The 20,034-nt window shown below is 41.8% G+C and overlaps 1 protein-coding gene across 1 annotated transcript; it reads right to left on the reverse strand.

Annotated features, from left to right (window-relative positions):
* Window positions 1-13,211: 13,211 nt before the first annotated feature.
* On the reverse strand, window positions 13,212-19,396 carry LOC135707298 (uncharacterized). The gene is made up of 2 exons (XM_065229101.1): window positions 14,246-19,396; window positions 13,212-14,165 (listed from the first exon to the last, which is right to left on the reverse strand). The coding sequence occupies exons 1-2, from the start codon at window positions 19,394-19,396 to the stop codon at window positions 13,212-13,214; spliced, it is 6,105 nt and encodes a 2,034-aa protein (XP_065085173.1).
* Between the last annotated feature and the right edge of the window lie 638 nt (window positions 19,397-20,034).

Here is a 20,034-nt window from a genome sequence, read left to right on the forward strand (position 1 = left end):
GTAGCAGCAGCAGGAGTACATTCAACAACAACAACAACGAACGGCTGCCTGCAAGCAGCGAGCTGCAGAGCTCATATGAGCAACCATAGAGAAGGAGGAAGAGTCCCACCGATAGGCGCTAAGATCGGAATCAGTAGCTCGTCGTGCTCAGCTCAGATTACTCAACCATCACTACAAAACGGTCCTTTTCAGGGCCACCAAAAATTTGTTGAAGAGTATTATTTGAACATTTGTCAAGGTCATCAGTTCCCGCGAGCAGCTAGCTATCAAGACTGAACCTGGTTTCTATAGAAGGTGTGAAATTGTAGGCCCAAATGTATTGGTGAGATTAATCATCGTCCGACCATTTTCCAGAACACGCTGGTAGGAAGTGTTAAAAATCCATATAGAATTTGAGAGAAGTGGGAATAATTCGCTTTGGCTGTATATTCAGTCCCCAGAAAGCCAATAAAATCAAATTTGTGAGAAAATTAGCTCTCACGAGTTCAATCTCTCGAAGTCCCTCCTTTTTTACATATTCTGCACAAACGATACTTTCCGCCCCGCCCCATTCATATAATTCGGAAGGTAATCCTGTGAGGGGTGAATTGAATACACTTTAACACCAAAATGCACAAAACTTAAAAATTCATAAATAACAAAAAAAATCAACATACACCTTTTAAAGTCGGGTAGATGAATCGAAAATACTCAAGTTGATAGTCCCTTGGATTCTCTCCATCAACTTTCTCATTGCAATAAATACTAAAAATTTGATACGCTTACAAATAAAAAACGGAAAGAGTTAAGATTATTGATGATTGGATCAATTAAAAGAACTAAATGTTCGCATTTGTTCCGTCCACTAGCGGTCCTACGTCAAGTTCCATTCGTGCCCCTAGGCACAGACCCTTCTACTTTTTATCCAGCAGATTTTTGAAGAAAATTTTACTAACTTTCTACTATTTTGAGAGAAATCCTACTCAATTTTGAGTTACCTCCCCCAGACAGATCGTCAACGTACAGGTACGTTTTTTGAAATGCTTCAATTTGACTGTTTAAAAAAGCATACTGTTAATTTTGATTTAGTTTAAACTATTGATTCCATGGTTTGGTAAAGTTTGGATAGAGGCTGTTCATAATCCACGTAGACACATAAAACATTTGCAAACGACGATTGTTTACTTGATTGGTGAGGGAGAAAAAATCAGTCTTCATCGTCTAAGAACAGGCCTTTAGTCTGTTAAATGTTCAGTAGCCTTGAAAATAATCAAAATAAAAAAGATTCATTCTGTTGAGCTTTTATTCAATAATACATTGCAGAACAACAACATACAGTCTTTCGAAATTATGTAACACTCCCATATGATCAAAACGCTGGACTTTAAGTGTAGGCAACTGTACATATTTAAAACTCGATCAATGCTACTTAGGACCTAATGTAATGTTCAGCTTGAAATAATGTAAAGTAACTTAAACTTTAGACTGAACTTGGCGTTAATCTGCACCAGCTTTCCTATGATCCGTTATATTTGAAACATTTTTGTGACATTTTGAAAAATGCATCGATTAAAAAAGATCGATCCAAAAAGATCGATTAAATCAGTGAATCGATTATTTTCAAAAAAAAAGAATCGATTCACTACGATCGATTGTTGCCTCAAGATCGCCATGATAACATGAAAATCTAATCGTTGAAGTGGCAAGCTTGTTTGTGAAGATTTATTTTCTTTTTCAATACCTTCAAGGGCTATTTACACCACTACCATGGTTACTTATCATATTAGATGTTTTATTTTTAGAAATCTATTGAAATCTCAAATTTTATTGATATGGGGTTAAATTGACAAGCCTTTAAAAAGCTACCCGATACATTTCTAGCATTGTTACTGTAGGTTCCCTGAATCCATATCAGATGTTACAATCTTTGTGCGAAGTGAATTTTTAGCCTAAAAAGCCACAATACATTGCTTAAAATACACAGTCATGTAGGCAAATTCTTTAAAAATCTATTTTCAGGGCAATGAAAACATTTTTTCCGTTTTATTTTAAGCACTTAGACTTCTAAGTTTAGAGAAACATCCACTCAGTTGTCGTTTTTGCTTACTCAGTAGAAGACTGCGGGTTTTATCCCAGGCCTTTATACATTACTGAGTTGATAGAGTCACATCAGTTGCCTACCAGTAATCAAACGATCGTAAGTCTTATTCACTTGAATTTCGGAAAAATACATCACATAAAAGTATGATCACATCACTTATCAAGATGAATCCTGATTCAACGAACCCAACCTACTAACAAAATCTCCTCTCCTGTGACGCATAGGTAAACACGGACCCCAAAATAACAAAGGCCACTCTAATATTCCTTGCCCACATCCACCTGATTGCAACAAAGTGGCTGGCGTTGTTATTGATCTTTAAAATATAGAGTCACTATAATTTGTACAACACAGCAAAAAATAAATTTTAATATTACATCCAAGAGGATGCTAAATTTCAATCATGTCGAAAATCTCATTTGAATTTTATAGCCACAAAAATAAACAAATGTAGTAAAAGCAGCGTAATGTCAGTTCATGCACTGTATTAATGATAATTTTGTCCATTTTGGCAAGTAATACTACACCATATTTTTGAAACGATTGAAGTGCATCCACTTTGATGTGATATCAATAATATTTTTTTGCTGTGAATGAGAATGGACGGTCGCTCGCAGCCGCATTCTGCTGATTCATTGTGCAATTTCGATGATTCTGATCAATCACGTAGTAGCAAACATTGATATGAGCAGTCGGTCTAAGCTAAGCCCACACAGCAAAAAAGTAATTTTGATATCACATCAAAGTGGATGCACTTCAATCGTGTCGAAAATATGGTGAAATATTACTTGCCAAAAAGGACAAAATTATCATTCATACAGTGCATGAACTGACATTACGCTGCTTTAACAGCATTTGTTTATTTTTTTGGCCTTAAAAATTACATGAGACTTTCGACATGATTGTAGTGCATCCTCTTGGGTGTAATATTAAAATTTATTTTTTGATGTGCATGCGCATTTCCCATAAATTTAGCTCTCATTTCCTCATTTTAACTTTTCAAAGGACATCCATTTTTGTTATGACTATACATTTTCGAATTACAACTTTATTTATTAAATACACCTCACTTAACCAGAGCATCCCTGGCATAGAATCACCCTACCGAATGTATACCAATGCGCGGTTTCAGTGTACAAAACGGGCAGATTGATGAAAGACTGATGATGCATGTCTCGGGGAATGCTTTGCACGATGCCCGCGCATTTTTTTGCCTCCGATTTTCGTTGCTATTCGGTGGATGCTGCTGCTGTACTCGATGGTAGTTGCAGTGCTCACAGAGCATTCAGAAATATGAGACCTCCGCCGACCAACCAGCAAGTCAGCCGAATGGTCCGAATCGTGCATTCACAAAAGCGAATGCAACCGCAGCAGCAACGTTCTGACGGTATACTTTGGATGGACCAGGGACGCACTCGTGTGACCGCCGTCGATGTTGTTGCTGTTGTTGTTATTGTCGTTGGTTTGAATGCACTATTTCACTGGGATATACAGCGAGCATTGTTTGTTTGTTGTCCGATTCCCTTTAATGAATGTCGTTCGAAAATAGTTGACGGTATATACATATTTGCAGATTGCAGGCCTGATGCAGGTTCGTTCGGTGGGCTTTTTTCCCTGCTCGTCCGAGAGCCGGTGCATGAACCTTTCATTTGGCTACGAGGAGTTTTTATTTAGAACTTGTTTTAGTGAGCTGGATAGAAGGGCAATTCAATTGAGTGCATTCATTCGGAGGAAGGCATACCCCGTAGGGCGAAGGGACTACCGATGGAATGGATTGCAGCAATTGATAATGGGGAATGGTTTTGTGCAGTGTTTTCTAAATTGCAATGCAATGTTCAACACTTGTTTTCAACGATCAACGAAAGACATCAATTTATTGGTGCGGTTTGGCGATTTAGGAGGATGAGCAAGGTGCAGCATTACGAGGAGGATAGAGTCGCCATGGCTATCCAAGATTCACACATTTGAGGCATCAACATCACTTATCAAGATGAATCCTGATTCAACGAACCCAACCTACTAACAAAATCTCCTCTCCTGTGACGCATAGGTAAACACGGACCCCAAAATAACAAAGGCCACTCTAATATTCCTTGCCCACATCCACCTGATTGCAACAAAGTGGCTGGCGTTGTTATTGATCTTTAAAATATAGAGTCACTATAATTTGTACAACACAGCAAAAAATAAATTTTAATATTACATCCAAGAGGATGCTAAATTTCAATCATGTCGAAAATCTCATTTGAATTTTATAGCCACAAAAATAAACAAATGTAGTAAAAGCAGCGTAATGTCAGTTCATGCACTGTATTAATGATAATTTTGTCCATTTTGGCAAGTAATACTACACCATATTTTTGAAACGATTGAAGTGCATCCACTTTGATGTGATATCAATAATATTTTTTTGCTGTGAATGAGAATGGACGGTCGCTCGCAGCCGCATTCTGCTGATTCATTGTGCAATTTCGATGATTCTGATCAATCACGTAGTAGCAAACATTGATATGAGCAGTCGGTCTAAGCTAAGCCCACACAGCAAAAAAGTAATTTTGATATCACATCAAAGTGGATGCACTTCAATCGTGTCGAAAATATGGTGAAATATTACTTGCCAAAAAGGACAAAATTATCATTCATACAGTGCATGAACTGACATTACGCTGCTTTAACAGCATTTGTTTATTTTTTTGGCCTTAAAAATTACATGAGACTTTCGACATGATTGTAGTGCATCCTCTTGGGTGTAATATTAAAATTTATTTTTTGATGTGCATGCGCATTTCCCATAAATTTAGCTCTCATTTCCTCATTTTAACTTTTCAAAGGACATCCATTTTTGTTATGACTATACATTTTCGAATTACAACTTTATTTATTAAATACACCTCACTTAACCAGAGCATCCCTGGCATAGAATCACCCTACCGAATGTATACCAATGCGCGGTTTCAGTGTACAAAACGGGCAGATTGATGAAAGACTGATGATGCATGTCTCGGGGAATGCTTTGCACGATGCCCGCGCATTTTTTTGCCTCCGATTTTCGTTGCTATTCGGTGGATGCTGCTGCTGTACTCGATGGTAGTTGCAGTGCTCACAGAGCATTCAGAAATATGAGACCTCCGCCGACCAACCAGCAAGTCAGCCGAATGGTCCGAATCGTGCATTCACAAAAGCGAATGCAACCGCAGCAGCAACGTTCTGACGGTATACTTTGGATGGACCAGGGACGCACTCGTGTGACCGCCGTCGATGTTGTTGCTGTTGTTGTTATTGTCGTTGGTTTGAATGCACTATTTCACTGGGATATACAGCGAGCATTGTTTGTTTGTTGTCCGATTCCCTTTAATGAATGTCGTTCGAAAATAGTTGACGGTATATACATATTTGCAGATTGCAGGCCTGATGCAGGTTCGTTCGGTGGGCTTTTTTCCCTGCTCGTCCGAGAGCCGGTGCATGAACCTTTCATTTGGCTACGAGGAGTTTTTATTTAGAACTTGTTTTAGTGAGCTGGATAGAAGGGCAATTCAATTGAGTGCATTCATTCGGAGGAAGGCATACCCCGTAGGGCGAAGGGACTACCGATGGAATGGATTGCAGCAATTGATAATGGGGAATGGTTTTGTGCAGTGTTTTCTAAATTGCAATGCAATGTTCAACACTTGTTTTCAACGATCAACGAAAGACATCAATTTATTGGTGCGGTTTGGCGATTTAGGAGGATGAGCAAGGTGCAGCATTACGAGGAGGATAGAGTCGCCATGGCTATCCAAGATTCACACATTTGAGGCATCAACAACGTAACGTAACGTACGTCAAATAATATTTCAAAATGGTTGAAAAATTGTTTCTTCTTGGATTAATGTTGTTCATAGCAATCTACTACTTTGATGACGCCGGCGATTGAGTGGTAAGCGTGTCTCCTGTTTCATCCACTGGATCGGGGTTAATCCCAGGGATTTTTCGAGGCAAAAATCTAGGCAGTTGGTCTCGTCCCATGTGTTAACTGGGTCGATATCTAGAGTCCAGGTGTGGAATTTCCTGCCTGGTGTCGGTGATTGGCACTTACCAAGATGGGATGATGTATTTTTTTATTATTTTCCAAAAACAAAGTCCTTGATTTTACCTCACAATACGAAACTCAATGCCAAGATTATGTAGAGATTCTCAAGTCACATATTTTGAGAATCATTCCAAATAGGGCCCATGCCCACTTGTCAGTCGAATTGTTAAATTAATACATCATATCTGTCCACGATGCCAGTATATTTACAAGAATTCAGACCATGTCAAGGTTCAACATTTTTCGAACCCCTGGGGTTTATTTGAATCATGAACCGAGATTTTTTTTTTCGGTTTCAAGTGAAACTTTCACTGTACATAGTTTACTATGAGATCAATAACCTACAGTGTAATCCAGCGAAATTTCGAGAAGCTCAGTAACATTCATTCAAAGAAGTTCTTGAAGTATTATTTAGGGATGATTTTTCTCATTACTTCCAATAAAATCCTTCACAATATTTTTTTTGCATGTGCTGAAGAATCTTCGTCGAATCATCCCAGAATTTGCACGGAAGTTTATTTTTCGGAAAGATTTTCAAGCTTTCTCATTCAATGAGCACGATGAGCAATGAGCGTGTTAGAATTTGGCAATATTTGATATTTTTTTTAATTCAATGAACATGAATGATTTTTAAAATGTAAATCCTTGACCAGATTTTAATATATTGTAACATCAACGGATTTTCGAGACCAAAGGCTAAGAAAAGTAAACATAGATCCTTAGTTTACCAAACCTTTATAAGATCCCACCCTTAATCAAATTTTCAAAATGTACTGGCGTATTTTTTATGATTTTGGACAAAAATATTTTAAAAAATAGCTCTGTAAATTTTTATTGGTTTTTTGAATCCCGGGCATTAAACATCGGATTTTATTTTTTAATATAATTTAATTTTTCTGATATTCGAGGCTTCACTTTTTTATAGATTTTGGAGCTTTTATAGTTAACAAAGTTTCGAATTTATATATTTAAGATTTTTTTAAGCTTAATATTGAATGGGAGTTTATAAAATTTATTTAATTTTGAGTTTTTGGATTTAAAAACTTGGGAAAACCTAATATTTTTTAACATACATTTCATGCTCTAGAAAATATTGAAAATTCTATGAAATCTTTGCCATTGATGTTGAATCTAACAAATATTTCAAGAATGTAGAATTTATCGGGTACCACTAAAACGTAAAAAAAGTGATACTTTAAAATATATGAAAGAAACCGAAGTTAGGTAAAAAAAACCCAAACTAAAGATTAAATACAAAGAAGCTATGAGTTTGTGAAATCAAATGTTATGATCTTGGACTTTGAAACATAAATATAATAAACTTAGAAATATTTACGGTATCTAGGACAGAAAATAATTTACAAAATTTTGTAAGACTGAAATTTCCCAGTTCCCAAACTTAGAAAAAACTTTAACATTTTTAAAGATCTTAATTTTATAATTATTTAACTTGTGGATTTTTACACCACCTGGGATCGGGTGTAAAAAATTTCATTTAAAAATAGTGACATCCAGTCCCATAGAAAAATTTAAAAAATTCAACGGCTTAGAAAAAAATTGATCTTCTATAGGTTGCAATGTTCATTCCATTTCATAGTATAAGAAGTTTATTAGTTGCACTACTTCACTAAGTAGAGTCTGTCGCCTGAAACTATCATCAAAATACCCTTTTATTTTACCCCAAATCCTCTAGAAAAGTTCCCAAAGATTTTCTAAAATCGCTTATCAGAAATCCTTTGAAAAATTCAGTGTTATTGATTTTTCCTGAAAAAAAATATGTTTTTCACTACCTTTCGAAGCTCCCGCATAAATGGGAACCATTACTTGAACTTTATAATTCCTGCTAAACTTTTACAGAAATGGTTATGGAACTTTACATGAACGTTTGTGTGACAAAGTTTTATCCTTATGCATTATGGTTTTTTGCAAATAATGGGTGTTTCAGAACCATTACAATATCAAATTCTTTTTTTCACCATACATTTTCGGAAATGGAATTATATTAGAACCACTTTATTTATAATTAGATTACTTTTATGGTAATGGTTATGGTAGTCAGTGAGGTCAAGTAATGGTTCACGTTTATACGTGTTGCCTTGGTATTGTTATCAAAATTTTGCCAAATGTCTATGAGGAGAATTTTCTTTTGTTCTTTTTTAATATATAAAGCCGATTTAAAATTATGAACACTTACCTTACCTTACCAATCAGACTAAAGCCTTGTTGTCCTCTGCTGTCCGAAGAAGTCGTTTCCACTCCTACTCGATCCATGGCCACACTTCGCCAGTCTCGTAGTCTGTGAAGTGTCCGCAGATCACCTTCTACTTGATTGAACCTCCTTGGCCGCTGCGGGCCTCTTCTTCTTGTTCCTGTTGGGTCGCTTTCGAGAGCCATTTGGTCCTCCACGAGCATAGTCCAGGTCTCGTGGCCGTAGAGGACCACCGGTCTAATCAGCGTCTTGTAGATAGTCAACTTCGTGCGGCGGCGAATTGTATTCGACCAGAGCATCCTCCGGAGTCCTAAGTAGGCTCGATTATCTGCCATAATGCGTCTTTGGATTTCTCTGCTGGTATCATTTTAGGCGGTCACCAGTGAGCCCAAATACACGAACTCATCAGCCACCTTGATTTCGTCACTGTCAATCAGCACTCGGGGGGGGGGAGGCTAACATTGTCTTCCCTAGAACCTCTTCCTTTCATGTATTTTGTCTTCGATGCGTTGATGGCAATTCCAATCCGTCTAGCTTCAGCCTTCAGTCTGATGTACGTTTCCGCCATCGTCGCAAAGTTCCATGTCATGATATCGATGTCATCGGCGAAGTCAAGAAGCTGGATGGACTCCCTGAAGATCGTGCCACTCGTGTCTATACCAGCTCTTCTGATCACACCTTCTAACGCAATGTTAAATAGCGTTAGTTTATCCGGAAATCCGTACTCGTGCATAATCTGCCATAGCTGATCTCGATCTTGCACGTTGTATTTGCGGCATTTTTGCAGAACCTGCCGAATCGCGAAAATTTGGTTCGTGGTAGCGCGGGCATCCATGATTCCCGCTTGGTATTGCCCCACGAACTCTCTTGCAAATGGTCTATTGTAGTCTACGAAGGGGGAGGGAGGGGTTTAAAAGTATCCAATGTCAGTTACGTGGGTTAAGAACAGCCCCAAAGTACGTTTTTCATTAAATATGACTTCATCATCGATTACATACGGTTTTTTGCTTAAATTCATCTAAATCAGTTAGAAATGTTGATTTTAAAATTGTATGAGAATTATTCTCATGAGTGCTTGAGCATTGGAAAATGACAAGAAAGCTAATGATCGGTCGTTTCGTCGCGTGATAGTGAGGGGAGCTGTTTTCTAATTTTCACGTGATAGCCGTGATATTTACCAGCTCTGCTCCCAAGCAACACATATGTTCTATAACAGTTTTTATAACTTTTATATTACTGGTTTTGGTTGTAAATCCAACATAATTCTGTTAATTTGTGTTACTTGGGCTGCCAATATATGTGATTTGTTTTGAATTAAGGCCATTTTCAGATAACTGTATTGGATGGAAACAAGTGAAGCATTTCAAAATCGTATAAATACGTATCAAAATCTGTGTGAAAAATGAACCGAACCGATATAACAGGATGTATGCTACCGTAAAGGTTCAAAATCCAGATACTTAGTCCACTAGTACGGACACTTTTAAAAATTGATTTTCAAAGCCTACCGTGCGCAAAATAGCTCGTTAATTGTAATATGGTCATTTAGTGCCGTTCTGAATAATCACGCATAGGTATTAATTACGTTGCAAAATGGACGCTTAACTAAAAATCACCATCTGGTATTCGGGCCATACTGTACTTATATCTACACAGCAAGTTGCCTCTAATCTGAGTTTTTGCCACAAAACAAAATATATTATTTAGACTGGAATGCGATGACACACCTTTTGCACAAGCGTCTCCATTAAATTCAAAGCGACGTCCAACTTGAAACAATAAACCACTTAATATTTCTTGAAGAGCATTTGTTGAAGTGTGTAGAAGATGTTTCCGGTTAGTTCTTGATTTGTTCGTGTTTCATTTTCAAGAGCTGTGGCATTCCATTTGTTCCATTTCCCCCCCTTTCCGGAATGGATAGGAGCGTCGTCTTTTTGAAGGTGAGCAGCAGATCTTGCCTTTCCCATTGCTGTCTGCAAGTTGTTGGGGGAAACGGGTAACAGGTGCCGCGAGAGAAAAGAGAATCGAACTCAGCTTCAGTCCTCGACGGATTTTTTTTTTTGTTCTCTCGTCAGCGTCAGACTATTTCCAGGATTTCTAACTTCAGACATGCATCCGAAAGCGGACTCCATCACGCAATTTGAAACATTTTGGAAAGCTGATTTTCATACGAAATTATACGTCTTCCTTTCCTGTCTGGATTCGGAATCCAGCATTCGTGCAGCTAATGGTTTCAGTTTGGTCCTGATTACAAACAAAAAAACAAAAAATTCTGGGATCGAGGATGCGAGGATTATAACTTCATGCTAGCAGATTATTCGTCATAATCATGCAAACTATGCACCATCAGCACAGGTTTCGAGCAAGTTTGATTTTTCTTTTGTTATTAGTTTCTCCAGTTGAACGATCTCCATTCGAGGGAAACACAGAAATGAGGTGAAAAAAGTATCGTAAAGGCAAAATACTTCAGAATGCATTTCTTCCGTTTGGATCAGGGAGGCAGTGGTGTTCCCAACCTAACAAAGTTATTAATGCGGAATACTTGAGATTCCGTTGATCTTGCTGCTGAAGAACCGGCCAGCCGCGGTGTTTGTACTTGCCCGGTGCATGAACGCCGTGTCATCCTCTAGGGACACAATTCGTCAACTTGGAGATTCCCGTTGCTTTGCGGAACATTTCAAAAACAAAGACCCAGTGGAAACAAGGAAGCGAAAAATTCTTTCTGAAACACAAAACAAAAGGTGAATGCAGAAGTATGTATCGGGTTTTGTTTGTTAACTTTCCGCGAGATGGTTTGGCGTAGGGCTACCAGCTGGGAAAAGTAATACGAGGAATCTTGAATGGAAAGTTAATAGCTCATTGGCCTTTATGCGATTCAGGGGTTTTTCGAAGGTTAAAATATTTCATTACGATTAAAACGGTGTTTTAATTGTGAATCCCAAAACTTGTTATTGTGATTATTCCTGTATATAATACCTAAATCATAATCCTACACACAAGTAAAAAATGGTGCGAAAAATGCAACATGCCAAATCATGCGATATGTATTCGCAATCATATATTGATTAAGAAAATCGTTTTTGTCCAACGCGATTCAAAAAGCTTTTATGAAAATTATATACAGAGCAAATCGGCGTGAGTCCCTGGCTGTGCTCTCGCAAAAGTATTTTTTCATTTCCATTGGCGTTGACAGTGACTCTGTACCCGAGCAAAGTCTGAGATCAAATTGAAATCTTAATTTGATGTTGTGATTTCGCTGATAATAATTACTCAAGTTGCTGTCGTTTTGGTCGTTTTAACGGTTAAAATATCAAAATTAAGAGCAAAAAAATCTTCCTGGGACATTACATTGAAAAATATTTCTGCTATCAGTGAGAGCAAACTGAATATTCAATTTGATATCAATTTTTCCTGTTGTGCTAAGGCAATGAAATCAAACCCGCAACAACATATTTGTGAAGAGCAAATGTACAGCAAAATGAAAATAAAATTTGTCAATTACATAAGCCGAAATCAAATTATGCTTTCAGTTTGATGTTGATATCAAAACTTTATTTCAATTTGCTGTCATTTTGATGCTGAACTTTGCTCGGGTAACTCTTTGCTCCTAAAGTAAAATCCCATAAGCAATGTCTGTATGAAACCTGAAACTGTTGGGCTTTAATTCTTTCCTCAACATCAGATAAATATAGCTGAGTACCCGAGCAAAGTACAGCATCAAAATGACTGAAAATTGAAATCAAGTTTTGATATCAACATCAAACTGAAATCATAATTTGTTTTCAGTTTACGCAATTGACAAATTTGATACTTAATTTTGTTTTCATTTTGCTGTACATTTGCTCTTCAGAAATATGTTGTTGCGGGTTTGTTTTCATTGCCTTAGTATAACATCAAATTGAATACTTATTTTGCTATCAACAGGAAAAATGGATATCAAATTAAGTTTTTAGTTTGCTCTCACTGATAGCAGACATAGTTTTCAATGTGATGTCACAGGAAGATTTTTTGCTCTCAATTTTGATATTTTTACCGTTAAAACGACCAAAACGACAGCAACCTGAGCAATCATTATCAGCTAAATCACAACATCAAATTTAGATTTCAATTTGATCTCAGACTTTGCTCGGGATAGCAGTACTTGCTGTTCCTATTGAATTTAGAAAAAAAAAACATTGTTGCTGGTTAGATATTACAACAACTGACTTTGCTATTCTCCCAGAAGTACCGGAAAGCGATAAAATGTGCAATTGATCGTATAGCTCCTCGAATTGGGTCGGCATCACCTGTAGCTCTAAAACATTAATTAAATAACGGTTGTGACATAGCAAGATTTTTTTTTTATTTCAGAAGCTCCGGACCATTAGTAAAAAAGATTTTTTGTTTATAAAACTAATCGTGGAATTCATGATTTTTTTTTTGTCGAGGATTTGCTGTTCTATTAATTTATTTTAGAAGAAGTTGTAATCTGGTTACGGATCCTAGGGGAAGCGAGAATGTCCTTCGGACGATCCAAAACATCCGTTAAAAAATTATATTAAGAAACTGACCGTAAATGAGATGAGTCAGTAAAGGTTGTCCTAGAGTAAATGATTTTTAATTGTTTTTATAAAAACGGCATATTTCTTTCTTGGATTATCAGATAACATTACTTGATTAAAAATATTTGCAGCCTTAAGCTGATTCATCTCTTCGAATATTAGTTTAGTAGAACATATTGATATCTCGTTTCTCGGAGGGTTTTAACGATGAACGAAAGACATTGTTTTAACGGACTTCAAATTAAGACGCTTCATATGCCCTAATTTAAATAATTGAATAAATGATGGAACATTTGACAGCTCCGTATACCATTATGCCGCTGTCAGCTTCAATGCGGCGCCGCTGCATCCATAAGATAGATTAGTAGGTGTGGCGTCGCACGAGGGGCGCACGCAACAGTCCCCCCCAGTGGTTGGACCCTGGTCCGACCCACTCTCGTTTACACCTACGTCCAATACAGCTAGCTTGGTTGCAGGCCTCTCGTACAGTCCAGTGGTGGTCTGAACTGCCGCTGACCGAATCTGTCCATCAGCTGATGTCTTCACCGAAACCACTCGGCCCTTGGGCCAGCAATTTCTCGGCAAGCTGGGATCGGCCACGACGACAATCTCTCCAACTGCAATCGGCCTCACCGGGTAGTGCCACTTTGTACGACGCGTAATTGTTGGCAAGTACTCGTCCACCCAGCGTTTCCAAAAAAGGTTTGCCAACGCCTGTGACGCCTTCCACGATCGTTGCAGCATCAACGGACATTCGTCATACGGGACCAGTGGCTTCGATCCGTCCGACGAACCTAGTAAGAAGTGGTTTGGTGTAAGCGCCGGTGATGAATAATCATCCACCGGTACCTGGGTCAACGGTCGGCTATTGATGATGTTCTCTACCTCGATTAGATAGCTTCTCAATATTTCCTCCGTAGGTACTCGCTGTGGCTTGACCTGGGATAGGACCTTCTTCACGGATCGGATGAGCCGCTCCCAACAGCCACCCATGTGTGGCGCCGCAGGGGGATTGAAACACCACGTTGTTCTCGGTGTGGTGAATTCCGCCATGAACCTGTTCTGATCTAATGCCGCTAGCGCCTCTTTAAGTTCCTTGTCCGCACCCACGAAGTTCGTCCCACGATCGCTCCTAATTTCTACTGGAGTTCCCCGTCGAGCGAAGCAGTTCCGTAGAGCTAAGATACACGAGCTGGTGTTCAACGTGGCAGCCAACTCGAGGTGTATCGCTCGAATCGTCAGACAAGTTACGATGACACCCCAGCGCTTCTCGTGATGGCGCCCTACAACGACGAAGAAAGGCCCGAAAAAGTCCACGCCCGGCGAACGAAGGCTGCCATCCTTACCTTCGGTAGCGGGGCCATCATCGGTGGCGCTGGTGCAGCATGTTGCAACTTGCATAGCTGACATTCTCGACGCACTCGGTCGTAGACCCTGCGAACTCGTGGGATGTGGAATCCTTTGCGTACTTCGTTCACACAGGTCTCGTGGCATTGATGATGATACCGTAGGTGAACGTCGCGTATAACAAGCGTCGTAACTGGATGTTCTCGTGGGAGTACGATGGGGTACCTGCTGCTCTCATCTATAAAGTCGCATTCGCCCAATCGACTGTGGATGCGCATCACGCCCTGCTTGTCAATGAACGGACTGACCTTGAACAGGCTGTTCTTTTTCTGGAGTCGTCGGTCGCCCGCTGCTAGTACCGCTAGTTCGTCTGCATAGACCTCCTCCTGCGCTCGTTTGATTTGGAACGCCTCCGCTTCGAGAAGTTCCTGCTGCGTAAGTGGCCCGACACTCCGTTGTTGACCTCCCTTCTTCAGCCAGATGTTGTTTACGAACCGTTGGACGAAAGCTGTTACACGCCGTATTCGGTACCACGACGAGAAATTCTCGGGCAACAAAATGGTACGAACTCTCCCAACCGAATGGTGCAACACGCTTGAACGGATTTCTTCAACGGTTTCCTGGCCATTCAGCGACGACTCCAGCCATTCTATTTTGGGTCTCCACAGGAACGATGGACCGTTGAACCAACGGCATGCTGGCTTGAGATCCGGTTTGTACCTCCACTTTGTTCCGTCGTCGGCCACGTTCTCCTTTGTGCCTATCCACTTCCATTCTGTAACATTCGTCTCTTCCAATATTTCACCCACGCGGAAAGCCACAAACTGGGAATACCGGCGGTGGTCCGATTGAAGCCAGCACATGACGTCCCGAGCATCGGTCCAGAAATAACGACGGTCGACCTTGACAGAGTGGCCTGCCTCGATACTCTTGGCCAAGCGCATACCGATGACTGCCGCTTGCAGTTCCAGGCGAGGAATGGAGACGAACTTGAGAGGTGCTACTCTAGTTTTGCTGCCAACAAGCGCGCAATGAACGTGTCCGTCCCTTTCAAAGCGGAAATAGGAAACGGCTGCGTACCCAAGCTCGCTAGCATCTACGAATGTGTGAAGCTCGATCCTAGCCTCGTCAATGCTGGAGTCAGCCCGGTAGTAGCAGCGCGGAATTTCTACCGACTCGAGCTCCGGCAAAATGCGTAGCCATGTATACCACTTCTCCAACTCCTTTTTTCCAATTTCTTCATCCCATCCGGTTTTTGCTCTCCAGACCTCCTGTAGCAGTATCTTCAGGAACATCAAGTAGTGCGCAATGAGACCTAATGGATCGTAGATGGCCATCAGCGTCCGTAACATGTCCCGCTTGGTTGGGTGCTTGATTCCGGTGAGAAGGTCCTTGTTGCGTTCCGTGCAGAGCTTGTAGCGAAAGACGTCCTTTGTTGTGCTCCACCACATCCCGAGGACCTTTTCCATGGCAAGGTCGGCGCTCATCTCCAACGACTTTTCCGGATTTGGCTTCTCTCCAAGGACTTCCAGCACTTTGTACGAGTTTGATACCCAATTTCTCATGTGGAATCCGCCTTGTTGATGAATGTAGCGAACCTCGTTGGCCAAGTTGATGGCTTCCTCCTCCGTATCTACGCTCGTAAGCATGTCGTCTACGTAGTGTCTATGGCGTATAGCGTCGACAGCAATAGGGTACTCACTTTCGAAACGGGCAGCGTTTTCGTTCAAGACGAATAGCGCAGTGCTGGGTGAACAGGTAGCTCCAAACGTGACAACCTGCATCACATAGTCGCACGGATCCATCGTTCCGTCGGCACACCAAACGATACGCTGGCTATCTTCGTCTTGCGGGTTCATCAACATCTGATGAAACATTTCAGCTACATCGCCTCCTAGGCCAATCAACCGCTCCCGGAACTTAAGTAGTACTGGTGGTAGAGCGTTCAGTTGATCCGGACCTTTCATCAACACTGAATTCAACGATACTCCTCCGAACGACGCGGCTGCGTCGAACACGATTCGGACCTTGCCTGGTTTATTAGGGTTAAAGACCGGAAAAATAGGCAAGTACCAGGTCCGATTCCCCATCCTCTGACTTTCCTCCGGAGTAAGCTTGCGGACGTAGCCTTTGCTGATGTAGTCTGCCATCTTCGCTCTTAACGTCTCAGCTAGTTGAGGTTCACGTTCCATCCTCTTGACCAGACAGTGATGGCGTCTCAACACCATTGATCTGTTGTTGGGTAGGCGCACATCATCGTATTTCCAAAGAAGACCGACTTGATAGCGCCCATTCTGGAACGTCGTAACGTCACGTAATTTCGTCAACGCTCGTTCGTCCTCTTTGGAAAGCAGCTGGTTCTGCGGAGCACTGATCCCCAAACTGTCAAGAGTGAAGTAGTTTTTGACGGTTTCGTGCAAGAGCTCATCCGAATCGTAAGAGTGGAAGCAGATATGGTAGCTGTACGGGGTAATTTTCGACGCCGGGTCATTATCGGACAAGCAAGTCCCGTAGATCGTCCATCCAAGGCGTGTCTTGACAGCAGCTGGTTCGTTTGGCTTCCCTTCACGGCTATCTAGGGGGTGGATCACTCGTACATTATTCATGCCGATCAATATTTTCGGTTGAACGTTACTGTATGGTTCTATTGGCAACCCGTCGAGATGAGGATATTTCGTCGAAAGCATCCGCATGGAGAGAGATTGCGATGGAAGTTTCAACTCTTTAACCGTGTAGACATCTGTCAGTTTGTTTTGTGGACATCCGTCATACAGGCCCGAAACGTTGAATGAAACTCGCATGGCATCGTCTTCGTAACGGCAGGTATCAGCCGTCCAGCGGAGGCAGAGTGGATGCCTTTCGCCGCGCAAATTCAACTCCTTCGCCAAACTTTCCTCCATCAGTGTCAAGGAAGATCCGCTGTCTAGGAACGCATAGGTTTGAACCTTGATCCCATCATTGTACAGCGTGATCGGAACGTATTGGAATAGTACAGCTCTGCTTTCTCCTCGATGCGTGTTGCATGATCTGGTTTCTCGGGAACTGCTCGCGCTGACGTGCTGTGAAGTAGAAGTAGTCGGTGTCGAACTCGACGAAGATGACGCTATCGATTTATCTTTCGCGTCGTTGTGCATCATCCGATGGTGTTTGTATTGGCAGCCGTTTTTACCACACGACTTCCCGGACTTGCAGGGACCTCGATGACTTTCCAGGCAGCTACGGCATAATTTGTGTTCCCGGAGTGCAGCCCACCGAGCGGAAAGATCCATTGCAACGAATTGTTTGCACTTCTCCACTGCTATGCAGTTGCTATTGCAGATGACACATCCACTATCAACGTCGCTTTGGTTGACCTTGGGAACCGTCTCGGTGTGTGCGTTCAGAAATCCATCGTTCTTCCGTTCCCGGTGTGTCTTGTTGTCGAAGGAGCCCGAGAACTGAGGCATCGTCACCGTGCTCGCTGCTTCTGCCAGTTTGTACAGCCACTCGCTAAACTCCAACAAAGTTACCGATCGAAGAGACTGACGATGGGTCGCCCAATTCAGCCGAATCATCGGTGGAAGACGATCTACCAGATTGTGCAGCAGTGTCAAATTACACAGATGCTCCTCTAACTCACAGGCCTTCACTGTTGCTACCATGTTGCGAACGGCCAGCGCGAAATCAACGAGCGTACCTAGGCGTTCTGCTTTGGGAGCGGGAAGAGTGTTTATCTTCTGCAGCAGCGAATGTACGATAATTTCCGGACGCCCAAACAGCATTCGCAACGTCGAAATAACTTGATCCAGGTTGGCTGGGTGCAACAGCTGGCATTTGACCGCTTCCAATGCTTTCCCACGTAGACACTTCTGTAGACGAGCCATATTCTCCTCCGCCGAAAATCCGCAAAGGTTCGTTGTGTTCTCGTAGGTTGCGAAAAACAAGGGCCATTCATCCGGTTCCCCGCTGAAGATTGGTAGTTCCTTAGAGACTGCGTGACGTGCGGCGATTTGGCTTTTATTGAGCAACGCCGTCCCCCCCGTGGCAGAAGGATAGTCGTGTAAGTCGTACGGATAGTACTCTTGAGCGGCAGGACGCGGAAGACCAGCATATGGGGCAAATGCCGAAGCATTCGGGCGCTGAGTATGATTCGCTTGAGAGAACGTCGGAATATGCTGATGTTGATCGGTCCGGAGAGAAGCAAACGTCGAAGCGATAGGACGGTGAATAGGTGGAGGTGGATTGAACGCTGGTATGTTCGAATGATGATCGATACGAGGAGGGTCACGAGCAGAGAAATCGGGACGATGGTTGATTTCAGAAGGAATATCAACTGGAACGTATAACTGTTGCTGTTCCCGATGTGGAGCGAAAGTTGGTCCGTCGTGATCTTGGCGGACTGGGGGTGGTGCAAAGGGAGGCATATATCTACGGTGACTATTCACAGGCGAAGAATGAAAGACAGGATGGTTTCTTGTGTTGTTTGGTTCGAAAGCGTTCCCTTCTGGACTACTTTGTCGTGCAGGAATGGCATTTCCCGTCGACTCGAGCAGAAGCTGAAACCTACGCAACATAAACTTGCGTTCGATGGCTTGCTCTTCCTCTAGAAGTTGGATCCGGAGTTCGGCAGGCAGTTTGTTCACAAAATCTGGATCGACAGCAACTTGTCTGGGAACTACTGGCACATCAGGATTCACATTAGGTGTTCGAGGAGTACGCAGACGTGGGGTTGGCGGTGGCGGATTTGGCGATCGTGGTGTTCGTGGACGTGGGGTAGGTGGCTGCGGATTTGGCAACGGACTACGTGGGGGTACGATTGGCGTTCGCGGAGTTTGCGGTCGTGGTGTAGGAACCGGTGGGATTGGTGTTTGCGGTGTGGGCAGACGTGGAACTGGTAGTGGAATTGGTGACTGCGGGTGTGGTAATGGGTCACCTGTAGGAGTTCTTGGATGTGGCGATTGTGGAGCAGGAACTCTGGCAACGATGCACTCCTGGCAGCTCCAATTGTGGTTGGCCACATCTTCGTTTACTCCGGCGCAGTCAAAGTGGAACCAACGCTCACAGTCATCGCAGCTGACCATGTCGTTGCTATCTGGCAGACGGCAGAGCGGGCAGGATTGCTGCAAGCTGTCATCCGGAACTGGATCCCGAGTTCGGTCCCTTCGTGGCATCTCCGATTGTTCCGGAAAACGAGAATTTTAAAACTGTTGCGTACGCAACGAAAGAAAACACTTCCGGAAATTTAACTCGTTTATTGGGCAACCGAGCGGGAACCGAACGGTTAAAATTCTCCTAGAGATAATATCAACACGGTTAGTTTTTATCTTCACACAATAGAATAGAGGTTAACTTACGTTTCTGCGTTTCTTAGGGTCGTCACCCGGATCTGCCTACAGAGATGGGCTCGAATGACCACGTTATTAAACCTACATGTAAATGTTTGTGTCAAATAGTATCGTGAATCCAAATTTACATGTTTTTTACCGTATTCTTCTCGTTAAACGTAAACTTCTATGTAGTGTGGTGCTGTACAATGATTTGTAAGTGGACCTAGATGTGTTTATATTCAACGTTCAATGTTTAGTCAACAAATTCACAGTATAATTGTAAATTCCTCACCTTATAGTGTAATGATGATTTTAAATACAAATTCAAAACTAATTTAAAGTAGGTTTAATTGCAATTCAAATTTATGCACCAAAGTTGAATTTTAGGAGTGATTTTCACTTCCTTTTCTCACGGCCGAATTGACAGCTCCGTATACCATTATGCCGCTGTCAGCTTCAATGCGGCGCCGCTGCATCCATAA

The sequence above is a fragment of the Ochlerotatus camptorhynchus genome, unplaced genomic scaffold (genome assembly GCF_037179485.1).
Source record: "Ochlerotatus camptorhynchus isolate MF236.1 unplaced genomic scaffold, CSIRO-AGI_Acam_v1.1 ptg000307l, whole genome shotgun sequence".
NCBI classification, from domain to species: domain Eukaryota; kingdom Metazoa; phylum Arthropoda; class Insecta; order Diptera; family Culicidae; genus Ochlerotatus; species Ochlerotatus camptorhynchus.

Excerpts from the sequence above, each read along its gene's own strand:
- LOC135707298 (XM_065229101.1), bottom strand. The coding sequence starts at position 19,396 with ATGCCACGAAGGGACCGAACTCGGGATCCAGTTCCGGATGACAGCTTG. Across the intron at positions 14,166-14,245 it reads TGATGGCCCCGCTACCGAAG|CGCTGGGGTGTCATCGTAAC; the intron begins GTAAGGATGGCA and ends CATCACGAGAAG.